This window comes from Oncorhynchus masou, chromosome 13, assembly GCF_036934945.1.
Source record: "Oncorhynchus masou masou isolate Uvic2021 chromosome 13, UVic_Omas_1.1, whole genome shotgun sequence".
Classification (NCBI taxonomy): Eukaryota; Metazoa; Chordata; class Actinopteri; order Salmoniformes; family Salmonidae; genus Oncorhynchus; species Oncorhynchus masou.
In genome coordinates, this window is record NC_088224.1 from 25,740,061 (window position 1) to 25,755,688 (window position 15,628).

The 15,628-nt window shown below is 42.3% G+C and overlaps 1 protein-coding gene across 1 annotated transcript; it reads left to right on the plus strand.

The window, feature by feature from the left end:
- Nucleotides 1-1,350: 1,350 nt before the first annotated feature.
- On the plus strand, nt 1,351-4,268 carry LOC135551387 (iroquois-class homeodomain protein irx-4-A-like). Its single transcript, XM_064982606.1, has 6 exons — nt 1,351-1,407; nt 1,645-1,893; nt 2,136-2,245; nt 2,554-2,716; nt 3,020-3,188; nt 3,673-4,268. The coding sequence occupies exons 1-6, from the start codon at nt 1,351-1,353 to the stop codon at nt 4,266-4,268; spliced, it is 1,344 nt and encodes a 447-aa protein (XP_064838678.1).
- Nucleotides 4,269-15,628: the final 11,360 nt, after the last annotated feature.

Consider the following 15,628-nt stretch of genomic DNA (forward strand, 5'->3'; position numbering starts at 1 on the left):
GACCTGGCTATTATAATCTCCTCACCACTATAACAGCTTGATCAGGAGTCAGGAGGTAATTTCATTGAGGTGACATGTTATCTAAACTACAGGAATAAAAAGCTATTATGCTAATATCATCTCATAGTCATCAATCATCTGCGATAGAGCTTTCACATCATTCCTTGTTCCACCTCTGATGTAGTGTGTGTGTGTGTGTGTGTGTGTGTGTGTGTGTGTGTGTGTGTGTGTGTGTGTGTGTGTGTGTGTGTGTGTGTGTGTGTGTGTGTGTGTGTGTGTGTGTGTGTGTGTGTGTGTGTGTGTGTGTGTGTGTGTGTCGGAGGGAGAGAGGGAGGGAGAGAGGGAGGGAGGATGGGAGCGATTTGAACACATCCTCATTATATTTACCGGGACCCCGGGGCGGTGTGTGCGCTCGTGTGGAAACAAAAATCTTTAAGCGAGCAGGTCTGTCGTTCACAGACACCGGCAATAACGGGAAGGATTCTATGGTTTTAGACAGTTTGGAGAATCTGTCCAGAGTTATATAGTTGTATTTTCTTTCCTGTCTTGTAGTTCAATGAAAGCAGACTTTGATACGTTTATTCTTCAAAATAATTCTGAGGAATTTAGGCCTGTACCTTCGTTTTTGTTTTCTCAATGAAAGTAGGCTTTTCTATCTCGATGATGCATTTCGACCACTTTTAATTGATTTAATATATAGTGTATTATTTTACACATTTGTATTTCTCCACGAAACGGGGCTAAATCGAAGGTCCTGAACTAAATATGCTGAAGGAGATGACCAGTAGTTGTGCACGCCGGAGTCCATGTGACGTCAGAGCGACAGGCGAGTTAAAAGCAGAGAGCGCATCAGGAGTGGCATGGTTGGTTTGTGGATCATAGATCACAACATCCCTGCCTCTTTGGACTGCAAATAATGTGTTTCACCAGACTGACTGGACGGTAAACATATTCATTAATTCAGCGCGTCACCAACCGTCAACCGACTTGGACACCTGAGCCATCTCCAAAAAAACATCCCAAGGGAGAATTGCTCTATAGCTGATATTTCTCTAATACCTCAATAGAAGAGCCGAAGAACAGCTGAAGCAGACTGTTCATTACAAACCAAATATTGGGTGCCGGCACGTTACCCGCAGTGGAAAGCAGAGTGTCTTGGTGTTGATTTGATTTGATTTAGTCAAAGTTACCTTTACGCACAGATCTAGCACACGTGTAACTTACCCAGATTCCTTCTTCGGAACTGACCTTAGATCAGCGTCTACGGGCTACTTGATCCTGATGCATTGATGAGTGACAGTTGGACATTGTGCTGGTGCTTGATCCTTTAAAGTTTGCCGACATTCACTGATGTTTGATATCATGGCTTACCCGCAGCTAGGATACCCCTATTCACCCACACACCAGGTAATGCGTTTTTCACTAAATTAGAAGAAACTTGAAAGTGTGGTGAAGGAAAACATTGTTTGTTTCTGTACTTTATAAGCTAGTGTCTCCGGTTTTGCAGAAACATCATATAGCCTACGTTTTTTTTTTTTTTTTACAAAATAACTGTGATTTATTGGTAGCCTTTTTCGTTTTGTGCTCATGTATTGCGTATTGTCTATATTTGTACTAAATAATGTTTTCTTGTTTTCGCGCCAGTTCCTCATGAGCACGAGCTCTTTGGCCAGCTGCTTCGAGCCTGGCGGAAGGTCTCTCCTGGACTCAGGTGTGACGCATCCCTCTCCCCAGCCTCTTCGGTGCCCAGCGTACGAGAGCAGGCTGCTCGGCTCCCCGGGCCAGGAGATACCAACCCCGGCTATAGGTCTGGGTGTGTATGGAGCTGGCTATGGAAAGAGCCAAGGGTACTATGGCACCTGCGGAGGCGACGCAACAGCTCTGTATGCCAGGGTAGGTAGGCTTTTTTTCTATATTGACTTTCCTTCTTTTTTTTCTTTTTTTCTTCTTTTTTCATTTAATTGGTCATGTCAGCGAAAAAAAATGAAAAGGACAAACCTTTGTCCAATTCGTGCGCACTGGACTGATCCATATCTGTGGTGAGCAAAGTAGACTAAACAAAACATAATTGACTCCGTTTTTGAAAGGTTTTGTCAAGTTATGTCAATGAAAGTCTTTTGATTTCATATCTGCAGGGAACCTTGGAGTCCAAAGATGGAGCGTCTGCACATGTGGGCGCCTCTCAAACCCCTGCTTACTATCCATATGATTACGCATTTGGGCAGTATCCATATGACCGATATGGGTATGTCTACTACTATGTTATCTGTTTCTAAATAACTTGTAATTCTTGTAAACATCAAAATATGATCAAAATATGAGAAATAGGAATAAGTCATTGATGCATAACATAGTTCCATTTACACATGCATATCTCTTGAACATATATGTCAAACACCAAGTACACGGAGGAAAAAATACAATATTTGAAAACGAAGCTCCAGCACATATTAGATCCATTCAACATAATGTGAAAAATGCAATATTTGGAAGAGTTTCTCTGTCAAATTCACTCCTATTCTGACACCACTCCCCTCACCTCCCTTCTCCCAGGTATGGGTCATCTGTGGACAGTGCCGCAGCACGGAGGAAGAACGCCACCAGAGAGACCACCAGCACTCTGAAGGCCTGGCTGCAGGAGCACCAGAAGAACCCGTACCCCACCAAGGGAGAGAAGATCATGCTGGCCATCATCACTAAGATGACACTTACACAGGTAACAACTGGCTCAGTGTTTGGGGATGAATATGTTAGTTGGAGCTCTTCTGAACTTATCATGTGCTACATACAGTACATGCTCGATCGAGGAGTACTAGGCACTGGTTAATCACAGAAGAAGATTACATCCCACAGAAATGTGTCTTCTGCTTTATCCTAAAGCCTCCTAAAGACCCAAATACACATACATACGATGCCCCTGGAGCAGGTTTAGGGGTTAAGTGCTGTGCTCAGGGCCACAACAATAGGCTTGGGAATTGATCAAATATGTAATGATTTATTAATGTGTTTGTTCATTCAGGTATCCACGTGGTTTGCCAATGCACGGCGGAGGTTGAAGAAGGAGAACAAAGTCACATGGTCACCACGAGCCAATAAAAGCTCTGATGAGAGGGGCTGTGAAGATGACAGTGATGGTGTGGAGGGATCGCAAGAGGAGGAGCCAATCAAACACGAGATAGATGTTGATGGTGAGTGCATGTGTACCATAGATTTATATAATTAACTAGACGAACCCATTAACATGCTACCCGCTCTCACAGTCAACTCAGAATTAGATGTTCATCCGTGTTTCTCAAACTTGAAATTTGGAAGTTGTTCCAAACATCAAATTTCGAAGTGTTTATGGTTAAGTTCAGGCATTAACTCCAACTTCTTAAGGTGAGACATTAACTCTGAATGGTTAAGGTATAGGGTTAAGGTTTGGGATAGGCTATCGCAGGATTCAAACGTTCAACCTTTGGAATCAGAGGCAGATGCTTACTGTTTCCCCAAGTGTCTGGTTTCCACGTCATCTCCTGACATCCTCAGACATGGATAGACGTCGAATACTGACTGGTATCACGAGTGACCTGGCTGTTAAAATGGCTTCCCATTAATTTATATGGAAGTTGCATTCTATCCGTCCTGTCAATTTTGTGATTGTTAAAACATCTTTGTATTTCTTGGTTGTAGACTCTGTAACGGGGAGGAGTGTGGACCTAAAACAGAGTGACCTGGAGGACTTTGATCTGCTGGAGTCAGATGGTTCTGACTGCGACCCTAAACACCCGTTTCACACCAAAGACACCCCAGTACACACACCACCGGACCAGCGCCACCACCCCAAAGAACCTTCCAACAGCCCACTCACACATACCCCAGACACACTCCGACACGGGAATGAACGATTGCCACAGTCAGCAGATTGCCTCAAAAACACACCAGACCACGACCGAACAACCAACTCATTCTACACTCAACGGGACCTGCGAAGTACAGAGAGCAGCAAACCTAACATCTGGTCCATTGCACAAACTGCTGCTATCCAACCTGAGTTCCCTCCATGCATGCACACAGCCACCCCCAGCGAGGCCCTCTCCCCAGGGGGGTATCTGACCGAAGTACCCCACCTGAAGGTGAGGGCGGCTGAGCAGCAGGACTCGCCAGTGGCTACTCTGAGAGATTGGGTGGACGGGGTCTTCCACGACCCCCTATTCAGACAGAGTTCCTTTAAACCTGTGCTGTCCAAGTCAGCCATGGACAGGGTGTGGATTGGGTTAAATGGATAGGCGATGGGAGGCAGAACTCTGTTGAACATGTTACCTCGTCTTTGCAGTATGTATCGACTTCCTTAGAGAGACATACAGAGACTGCTATCCTCTCACCCTTTGAATGAACTCAACCTGAGCAGAAGGCTATCTGAACTCCTTATGATACTACATGCTTCCATGCCTTTTTTTGTTTTAGAAAAATGTCAATACATGAATGCACATAAACGGCAGTATAATGACGTTATAATGACAAACATCAGAACAATGACGTTTTGCATAAATATCAAATTCAGACTACTTTCACTTTAAATGCATTTTTAAATGAGTGGAAAAAAGGGATTCAATCCCTTTGGACACTAAGAAAAGCAAAGTAGTAGCATACCCATTCTCCCAGTAAAATGATCCCCCACATTCCACAGATTAAAAAGTTCTGGATTGTTGAATCACTAAAACACTCTGATAATATGTTGTTTTATGATCTGGGAAGTGGGGACACAGAGTATCCTAGTTGTGTACACCTTTCCCAGACCTCTTATAATAACCTGAAGCATGACAGCACAATGTTTCCTCTTAAACCAAGTAGTGCATAATATACGGTATGTTTTGCTTATGATCACATCTGATAGACGTATTTCACACTTCTTGCACTAAAGTCCGATTGCAGTTGATGAGTCACGGAAATAAACAATTGTTTTTTTTGCAGAATGATGTTCTCTGTTGAGTGTGATTTCGCCTTGCGTTCGCTCTCCATGGTCCTGAAACAGGGTACGTTGTTGACCAGCCTGTAGCCTACGTTTTGCAAATGCAACTATCTTAAATTTGTTATTAAGGCAAAATTGAAAGGATTAACCTTTATGGGTGCCTTGTGTTCGCTCTCCATGGTGCTGAAATGGTGTTGTGTAAACCAACATCTACTAAATCACATGCACATATATCATAGCCTGGTAATGACATTCAATATATATATATATATATATATATATATATATATATATATATATATATATATATATATATATATATATATATATATATATATATATATGTATATAATAATAACCATATTTTTACCTATTATATTTCTAGGTTTATTTTACATTTTGTATTGAACTTTCAATTTCCTCCAAGACTAAATATTTTGCACATATAGTTCCTCAATTAATGCACCTTGGAGTGCGAGAGAGAGTGTAGGATATTTCTCCCTCATTTATGTGTGTGTGTGTGTGTGTGTGTGTGTGTGTGTGTGTGTGTGTGTGTGTGTGTGTGTGTGTGTGTGTGTGTGTGTGTGTGTGTGTGTGTAAAAGGCGGCAAGCTGGGCATCGTTGAGCCGTGACTAATTCCAACACAGAGGACAGGGCTGCTAAATTGTTAAATCGATGCCACTTCCACAGCGGGCCCAGATATAGCAGCAATCAGCGATGCGTCTCTTTTCATTAGGCGGCTTTTGACTGCACCAACCTGGGACCATGAGCTGCGCATCCACCGCTCTCTAAACGGGTCATGATAAAATATACTCCATTATAGAATATACTCCATTAGCGAAGAGTTGAGCTCCCTAACACACTTCTTAATCTAATAGCTTTATCTCCACTGACTTCATGCAATATCTTCGTATTTTCCCGCTGAAGGGATAGGAGTAGCCTAGTCCTATAATATTTTAAGAGATCCATGACATGATGCCATTCAACCCGAGGGTTGAGTGAGACTTTTCAACAGTTTGAATAATACATGGCATGAGAGGAATCGAATGGATGAATAATATTGATACAAATCAGTTAAAATTCGATCAGGTTAACATCTTGTAAATATATATAGTAAAGGCCTACATCATGGACTTATTTTGATTCTTTGAATTATCCCACCCATCATATAATTATCACTTTATAAGATGCTTCATTAATATCGTTGCATCAAGCCAATTTAGTAAGATATAACATTATAGACCTACAGCAATATCTTTCCCACCCTAAAATCCTACAATATCCCAAAAACCTTAAGTTGTCAAAAACAATAAATTATTCAACATAACTTCACAAATTTTAGGCATCCTAAAATGTTCCATAAACACTTCCTAAATAAGAGTTGAAGAACAATTATAGGGTCCAGGATGGATAAACTACTTTTCCCTCTCTCTTCCTTTCTCCTGCGTTTTCGGTTTAGGAAAGATAATAAAGTATTAAACAGAACAGAGCCGAGATCTTCTGAGGCCTTGTATGGAATTAACCATTTCAGTGTAAATAATTCAAGAAGAATTCAACCGAGAATTCCATTCTTTTTCTGTTTCATAAATAAATTAGATGTAAGATGATAAATAATGACATCTGGCTCTTCCTGTAAAGTTTACTTTCTTGAGCACGATGAATGGAGCCATACTATAACAAACAATCCTCTAGTCTTATTCACAGAGAGCTAACTAAGGATTATAAAAGTGGTGTGGTGATTAGCCTATACGATAGACAATCTCTGAAATCATTCCATTTTATTCAATTGCAATTTGCGAGATGATAAACTCCCAACCCCGAACGAGAACTCTACAATGAGCCAAAGCACACAATAATACGCATATATCAAAAGGTTAAAAATTAACCCCCAAAGTTCAGTGTGCTTCTATCATCTATGCCGTTTAGCTCTGAGGTGAGAGGAGATGTGAGGGCAAAGATATGAAGCGATGGGAGGAGAGAGGGAGAGTGCGCTTAATGGGACTGGAGTACCTGTTTGCACTCTCATCAGCTGTGGGGACAGGGGCCCCAAGTACTGGAGAGCACTAGCCTATCTTGCAGAGCACTGCACTGCTGAGTGGCAACTTGAAGGTTTTCTCACTATGGGTTAAGTTCAATACTGCATGTGTTCCATGTCTCTGTCTGTCCAGTTGAGATGTGAATCTGTTCTCCATCCTCTCTTTGTCCTTTCTCCCTCTTTACCCTCCTCTGACATCCTCGGTCTTTCCTTCCATTCCTTTTTCCTCTCCTCCTCCTCTCTTACAGTACCTCTACTCTTGCTAAATTCTCTCATCCTTTTGCGCCTCTCTCCTTCCTCTCTGTCATCCCCTCCTCTCCTCTCACCCTCTCTTCTCCCCCTCCTCTCCCCCTTCACTTCCCCCCTCATCAACTTCAACCATAGACATAGTCTAGACACACAAACAATATATCCCACCCTGCCTCTCGGCTCTCTCTCTCTCTCTCTCTCTCTCTCTCTCACTTCTCTCACTTCTCCCACTTCTCCCACACAACACCATGCTCTGTGGGCCAGATAATGCAATTAAGCCATAGTGTGTTTAATGCCCCAGTCTAGTAGAGCAGCAGAGACAGGTCGGACCTGATGTTAGCTTGTCTGTTTCACACCAGTAAATAAAACAGCCCACCCATTGCACACCCTGTGGGGATGGATCATGCAAACATTTACAGGCAAGCATCTGTCAAATGCCTGAGCAGTGCATGTCTTTCTTTCAACATAAAGTCTGCCTTTACATTTAGATTTTGTAAGTGGTGGAACCGTAGAAATATAATTACGTGAACGGGCAAAGCCCTTCAGATGACAGCAATTTCACAGTTATATAGCGCCTTCAGAAAGTATTCAAACCCCTTGACTTTTCCCACATTTTGTTACGCTACAGCCTTATTCTAAAACGGATTGAATCATTTCCCCCCTCACCAAACAACACAAACCGAATACAAAGGAAAAACAGTTTGTAGAATTTTTTGCTAATATTCTTTTGTTTGTTTAATATACATTTACATAAGTATTCATACCCTTTACTCAGTAATTTGTTGAAGCACCTTTGGCAGCGATACAGCATCGATTCTACTTGGGTATGACATTACAAACTTGGCACACCTGTATTTGGGGAGTTTCTTCCATTCTTCTCTGCAGATCCTCTCAAGCTCTGCCAGGTTGGATGGGGAGTGTTGCTGCGCAGCTATTTTCAGGGTTCTCCAGAGATGTCCGATCAGGTTCAAGTCCGGGCTCTGGCTGGGCCACTCAAGGACATTCGGAGACTTGTCACAAAGCCACTCCTGCCTTGTCTTGCCTGTCTGCTTAGGGTCGTTGTTCTGTTGGAAGGTGAACCTTCACCCCCGACTGAGGACCTGAGCACTCTGGAGCAGGATCTCTCTGTACTTTTCTCCATTCATCTTTCCCTCCATCTTGATTCATCTCCCAGTTCCTGCCCCTGAAAAACATCCCCACAGCATGATGCTGCCACCACCATGCTTCACCGTAGGGATGATGCCAGGTTTCTTCCAGACGTGATGCTTGGCATTCAGGCCAAATAGTTCCATCTTGATTTCATCTGACCAGAGAATCTTGGTTCTTATGGTCTGAGAGTTTTTAGGTGCCTTTTGGCAAACTCCGAGCGGGCTGTCATGTACCTTTTACTGAGGAGTGGCTTCTGTCTGGCCACTCTACCATAAAGGCCTGATTGGTGGAGTGCTGCAGAAATGGTTGTTCTTCTGGAAGGTTCTTCCATCTCCACAGAGGAACTCTAGAACTTTGTCAGAGTGACCATCGGGTTCTTGGTCACCTCAACTGACTAAGGCCCTTCTCCCCGATTGCTCAGGTCTGGCCGGGCGGCCAGCTCTAGGAAGAGTCTCGGTGGTTCCAAAGTTCTTCCATTTAAGAAGGATGGAGGACACTGTGTTCTTGGGGACCTTCAATGCTGCAGATATTTGTTGGTACCCTTCCCCAGATCTGTGCCTCGACACAATGCGGTCTCGGAGCTCTATGAACAATTCATTCGACATCATGGCTTGGTTTTTGCTCTGTTATGCACTGTCAACTGTTCGGACCTCATATAGACAGGTATGTGCCTTTCCAAATCATGTCCAATCAATTGAATTTACCACAGGTGGACTCCATATAAATAAGGTATTTCTGTTTTTGATTTTTTTTTTACATTAGCAAAAATGTGTGTAGATTGCTGAGGGATTTGTTTTATTTTATCAATTTTAGAAAAAGGCTGTACTGTAACAAAATGTGGAAAAAGGGGTCAAGGGGTCTGAAGAATTCCAGAGGGCACTGTATATGGGTGGAACTATGTACAACATTCATGTATATATTGTGATCATTATAATAGAATTTCATTCCATCTCCCACAATAAGGTGGTAGCCCTGTTTATAGTTCACCATCAGTCTTTTCAGAATATCTAACTTGGAAGGTATGTGGAAGGGTGTTACTGCAGACTCCAGGGGAGGAAGAAGTTCATTCCTTTAAGAGCATTCTATTGACTTCTCCTATGCTGTCTACACCTTCAGTCTAACACATAGCCCACTCAACAGCCTCATTCACACACACACGCACCTACGTACACACACACACACACGCACACACGCACACGCGCACACGCACACACACACACACACACACACACACACACACACACACACACACACACACACACACACACACACACACACACACACACACACACACACTTATAAGAATGCACACTCTCTCCCCCCCCTTCCAGACACACCACGGCCACACCATTTTTTCCTGTGTCCTGTCACACACACACACACTCAAATTGTATGAGGCTATCAGAGTGCTGAGAGCTAACTCTCTCTCCAGACTCTGTCACGTCACCCCCCTTAGCGGAGGTGTCTGCTTCCCCCAGCTACCCTCTCTGTCCCTGGCAGTAGAACATGTCACATTGTCTACATGATAAAGGTCACGTCTGTAGTCTGTTACTTCAGCTGAGTAGGAGGAAGTCCCTCCAAGACAATGATCTATGGTCAGTTATGAGTTTTATATGCTTAATGGTAAAGGTTAGGATTGAAGGATGGTGAACTGATCCTAGACCTGTGTCTATGGGCAGATTAGACCCAGTGTGACTTTATGAAAGTGAAGGTTAGATAATTGACTAAAGTGAGAGCAGGGGTCGCTCCTTAGTAAGGGTGGAGGCTCAATAATGTGACAGATCTTAGAGGTACAATCTTTTAATGGGGCAATTAAACGGTGAGAAATTGTATTCTATGTTGAGAATGCAGTGATTATAGAGGGAAAGAGCGAGAGAGAGAGAGAGAGTGTGTGTGTGTGTGTGTGTGTGTGTGTGTGTGTGTGTGTGTGTGTGTGTGTGTGTGTGTGTGTGTGTGTGTGTGTGTGTGTGTGTGTGTGTGTATGTATGTATGTTTGCGTGTGTGTAGAGAGGAAATTCAATGGCATTTATCCTCATTATCTTCTGCATAGAGGAATCTATTGGAGATTTTTACTAACCTGTTCTCCACACAAAAAACATACATTCACTTTCCTTTGTCTGCATATGAAACAACAGAACTTTGAAGATATTCTCAAAAAGGTCTCATTATTAAATAAAGGCCGGATGGAAGGATTGCTGTGTAAATCATACTCTTTCAATAACAACATTTCCTGTCAATAACATTTCTATGCGTTTTCTCTTTCTATTAAAAAAAAGTGATTTGACAGCTTGCACTCATCCTAGACAATGAAAATTAGCTTAATTGCACATCAGACTAAAATACGTTTGACTGAAGAATTTGATAACAGTCTTAAATTCTACCTACAGATTCCTCTCAGTATTGCAACTCTATATCTATTAGCTGGTCAGAGTATTTTAGAGGGATGAATAATTGAAAAAGGTGCTGTTTTATTCAACACAATTCATATGCTCAGTTTCATCTGAAGATTTCGCTCAGAGCAATGCCCCAACCAGCCAAGCACCTGCAACCTATACACACACACCTCTTAACCTTCCAGTGTGTGTCTCACTAAAACCTCCACGCCTTTCAACCTCTCAACTCCCTAACCCTGACCGAACATCCTTTCTAACAATGGCCTCCTCTTCTCTCTTTCAATCACCCATCCCTGGTCTGACTATGAATGAGTCTTACCCTCTTACCATAGCATCAAACCCTCTCTTCCTGTGTCACCAAGACCAATTATATCAGCTTGGATGCTCTCCTCCCAATCTGAGTGCCATGGTGTGGAAAACGCAGTTCCAATGGCTGCCTGCATCGCCAGACCGGGACAGGATAGCTCTAGCACTGTCTGTCTGTATCTGTAGCCCAGCCCTACTACACCCTGCCTGGGCCAATTTGGCATGCACCGGTCTATGGAGAATAAGGCTGCTGAAATATATATATGATCTTCTTCAAACATGTATTGTTCCACACGACTGTTCTCTATCAGACTGGAGCTCCCCTGACATCTTCAAAAGGTGGTAGAGGGCAGCTGACTTACAGGCTCGGACATGTGGGAGTGAGAATGGGCGGATTGGCTGTCTGTCAATTCTGGCAAATGCCAGAAAGGCCACACCATCATTTATTACTCTGGGCTGGTCGAAACTGACAAAAAAAATCTAAACTCAGCAAAGAAAAAAACGTCCTCTCACTGTCAACGGCGTTTTATTTTCAGCAAACTTAACGTGTAAATATTTGTATGAACATAACAAGGTTCAACAACTGAGACATAAACTGAACAAGTTCAACAGACATGTGACTAACAAAAATGGAATAATTTGTCCCTCAACAAAGGGTGTTGTCACCAGCTGCATTAAGTACTGCAGTGCATCTCCTCCTCATGGACTGCACCAGATTTGCCAGTTCTTGCTGTGAGATGTTACCCCACTCTTCCAGCTCCCGGACATTTCTGGGGGGGAATGTCCCTAACCCTCAGCCTCTGATCCAACAGGTCCCAGGTGTGCTGAATGGGATTGAGATCCGGGCTCTTCGCTGGCCATGGCAGAACACTGACATTCCTGTCTGGCCCTATTTTCAATTCCAGATGAAAAGTGTGCCCAAAGTAAACTGCCTGCTACTCAGGCCCAGAAGATAGGATATGCATATGGATAGAATATGGATAGAAAACACTTGGATAGAAAACACTCTAAAGTTTCCAAAACAGTTAAAATAATGTATGTGAGTATAACTGAACTGATTTGTCAGGCGAAAACCTGAGAAACATTAATCCAGGAAGTGGGATTTTTTAAACGTTTGTAGTTTTCTATTGAATGCCATTACAGTATCCTTTGATCTAAGACTCAAATGGCAATTCCTATGGCTTCCACTAGATGTCAACAGTCTTTAGAAATGGTTTCAGGCTTGTATTCTGAAAAATGAGGGAGTAAGACCTCTCTGAATGAGTAAGACCTCTCTGAATGAGTGGACACTGCAGTGGCCCAGAGCTTTTTAATGCGCACGACCAAGAGTGCGGTTTCTTGTTTACCTTTTATATATAGGATGGCATTATTGTCCGGTTGACATATTATTGATTATTATGACTAAAAACAACCTGAGGATTGATTATAAACATCGTTTGACATGTTTCTACAAACTTTACGGATACTATTAGGATTTTTCGTCCAGCCTCTCTCAGCCTATTTCGGACAGTCTGAGCACTGATGGAGGGATTGTGCGTTCCTGGTGTAACTCAGGCAGTTGATGTTGCCATCCTGTACCTGTCCCGCAGGCGTTTTTCGGATGTACCGATCCTGTGCAGGTGTTGTTACACGTGATCTGCCACTACGAGGACAATCAGCTGTCCGTCCTGTTTCCCTGTAGACCTGTCTTAGGCATCTCACAGTACAGACATTGCAATTTATTGCCCTGGCCACATCTGCAGTCCTCATGCCTCCTTGCAGCATGCCTAAGGCATGTTAATGCAGATGAGTAGGGACCCTGTGCATCTTTATTATTGTGTTTTTCAGTCAGTAGAAAGTCCTCTGTAGTGTCATAAGTTTTCATAACTGTGACCTTAATTGCCTACCGTCTGTAAGATGTTATTGTCTTAACAACCGTTCCACAGGTGCATGTTCATTAATTGTTTATGGTTCATCGAACAAGCATGAGAAACAGTGTTTAAACACTTTACAATGAAGATCTGGGAAGTTAATTGGATTTTTACGAATTAACTTTGAAAGACAGGGTCCTGAAAAGTTACGTTTCTTTTTTTGCTGAGTTTATAATCTACCAAAATACTGGACACGGCCCGGCGGCCCATGAACATTTAAAAAAAATACTTTTGTGCTATTTCTCTGTTGCCATAATCATCTATATTGAGCATTTGGCTGACCAGTGGTCAACAGTCGGCTCCCCTACCAAGATAGGCTGGCTGACCTGAGGTGGCGCAAATTCGCATTCAAAGTCAAATGCGGATCATCAAGGCGAGTAAGACTCGCTCTGACTCTGTCAGTCACTCAGTCAAAACAGAAAACGGGTGTAGTGATATCGTAAATACCTCATATGCAACTACTAATAAGACTAAGCCATTAGCCTATTAACAATTGTATCTGAATCCATAAAGATGATTAGCAATATGCAAGAGACTATGGTTGAGTTACACTAATAGGTAATGAAGAAATGTCTGAGAATGGATTCTAAATACAAGTGTTTTTAATTACATTGTAAAACAAATGGATTCACATACGAGGCCTCAATCTTAAGTTACAAGGCATTAACAAGCGTTACAAGGCATTTTTCAGAGCATGGTCAGAGAGAGAGAGAGAGAGAAACCATAGAACTGAAAGGACATGCCCCCAAAAGCCCATGGGGTGGAAAGAGAAAGAAAGAGTACCTCATCACAGCGGGTCAGGAACAAACAAGAGAAAGAAAAATGTACCTTTTATAAGCATCTGAGTTGTTTGGATTAAAAACCTGAGGTGTTGACCAATAGTATTACTGCAAAGTTAACCTCCAATCATATATTAGATCTACAGGATGTAACCTTTGCTCCTCAGAGGTGTGACAATGGGGGTTGGCAAGACCAACACAGAGATTGTTGAATTCCTAAGACAACACATAGAACATTTCTGCATACAGCTGATGAGAAAAGTGAGCTGTGGGGCTCGGATGCCCTAAACGGAAGGGTAACGCCAAAAAGGTTAGAGACCAAAAAAGGGCTTGAGGCCGACACTGCTAAATGTGTGAAATTAACCTACTTATTTGCTAAAAGTTCTGGTTCTGCTAGTCCGAGTGGTGTGTCTGTGAGAAAAGACAGATAAGATGCTGTGGTGTAGTCGAGGTAGGAAGAAAACAGAGAAAGACACACATGCACACTGACATAGATCATGTAGTGTACTACTGCCAGTTAGAACTAATGTTTTGGCTGTAAATTGTATGAAATATATTTCATACCTACAATAGTAGGCTAATTAGGTAAGGGGGATTCGGGAGAACATTTAGACGCTAGGGTACTTGCATTATAGCCTAACAAGCCATTAGATTGGCTTTTACAACACATAGGTAAGGCAATAGCCATCTACTAGACATTTATACAGTGCTTTTTACTAAACACAAGTCATCATGTATTACAATAAAGGTCAATTCGGGAACTGTCTGTGTATTTTGTTTAATCAATATTTATCCGCTTCTGAATCTCAGTCACTTCAGCCCAGCAAGTGAGTTTATGAGCTGTAGTAACAAGTGAGTTTATGAGCTGTAGTAACAAGTGAGTTTATGAGCTGTAGTAACAAGTGAGTTTATGAGCTGTAGTAACAAGTGAGTTTATGAGCTGTAGTAACAAGTGAGTTTATGAGCTGTAGTAACAAGTGAGTTTATGAGCTGTAGTAACAAGTGAGTTTATGAGCTGTAGTAACAAGTGACTCTGGTGTTAAGACTACATTACATAGCCACAGCACTGAAGGCCTATCTCCCACTTATTTCATTCGCTGAAAGGCCTGTCACTTCTTGGTAGAAAGATACGCATACAGGCACTGTCAAACGAAGCACAATGCTGGAAATCCGCATCCACATAAACTAGTCCCGGCATCGTTCTTTGACAAACGCAGAAGGTTGCATATTGAATTCAATGAAAGGAAACAGAGGGAGAGAGAGAGACTGACGATTCCTTCATGTAGCCATTGGCTACAGCCAAACCATCAAGGAACTGGCAGTCTCTCTCTGTTTTCTGAAATTGAATTATATGTAGCCTAATAAACACTTAGCTATAGTGGGCAGGGGGAATACCTACCATTTGAAGTATGTAGGAATTAAATAAGCCAATGACCATCTTTCATGCATCTATTCTGTGATTTTCTTATTGGTTTGATATATGTGTTTGTTCATTCACAACTACCTTATACAGTGCATTGGTTTTTGCTCTGATACGCACTGTCAACTGCCGGACCTTATATTGACAGGTGTGTGCCTTTCCAAATCATGTCCAATTAATGCAATTTACCACAGGTGGACTAAAGTTGTAGAAACATCTCAAGGATGATCAATGGAAACAGGATGCACCTGAGCTTCCGAATCTCATAGCAAAGGGTCTGAATACTTATGTAAATAAGTTACTTTTGTTTTTGCAAACATTTATTAAAACCTGTTTTTGCTTTTGTCATTATGGGGTAGCCTAGTGGGTAGAGTGTTGGACTAGCAAATGGAGGGTTGCAAGTTCAAATCCCAGAGCTGACAAGGTACAAATCTGT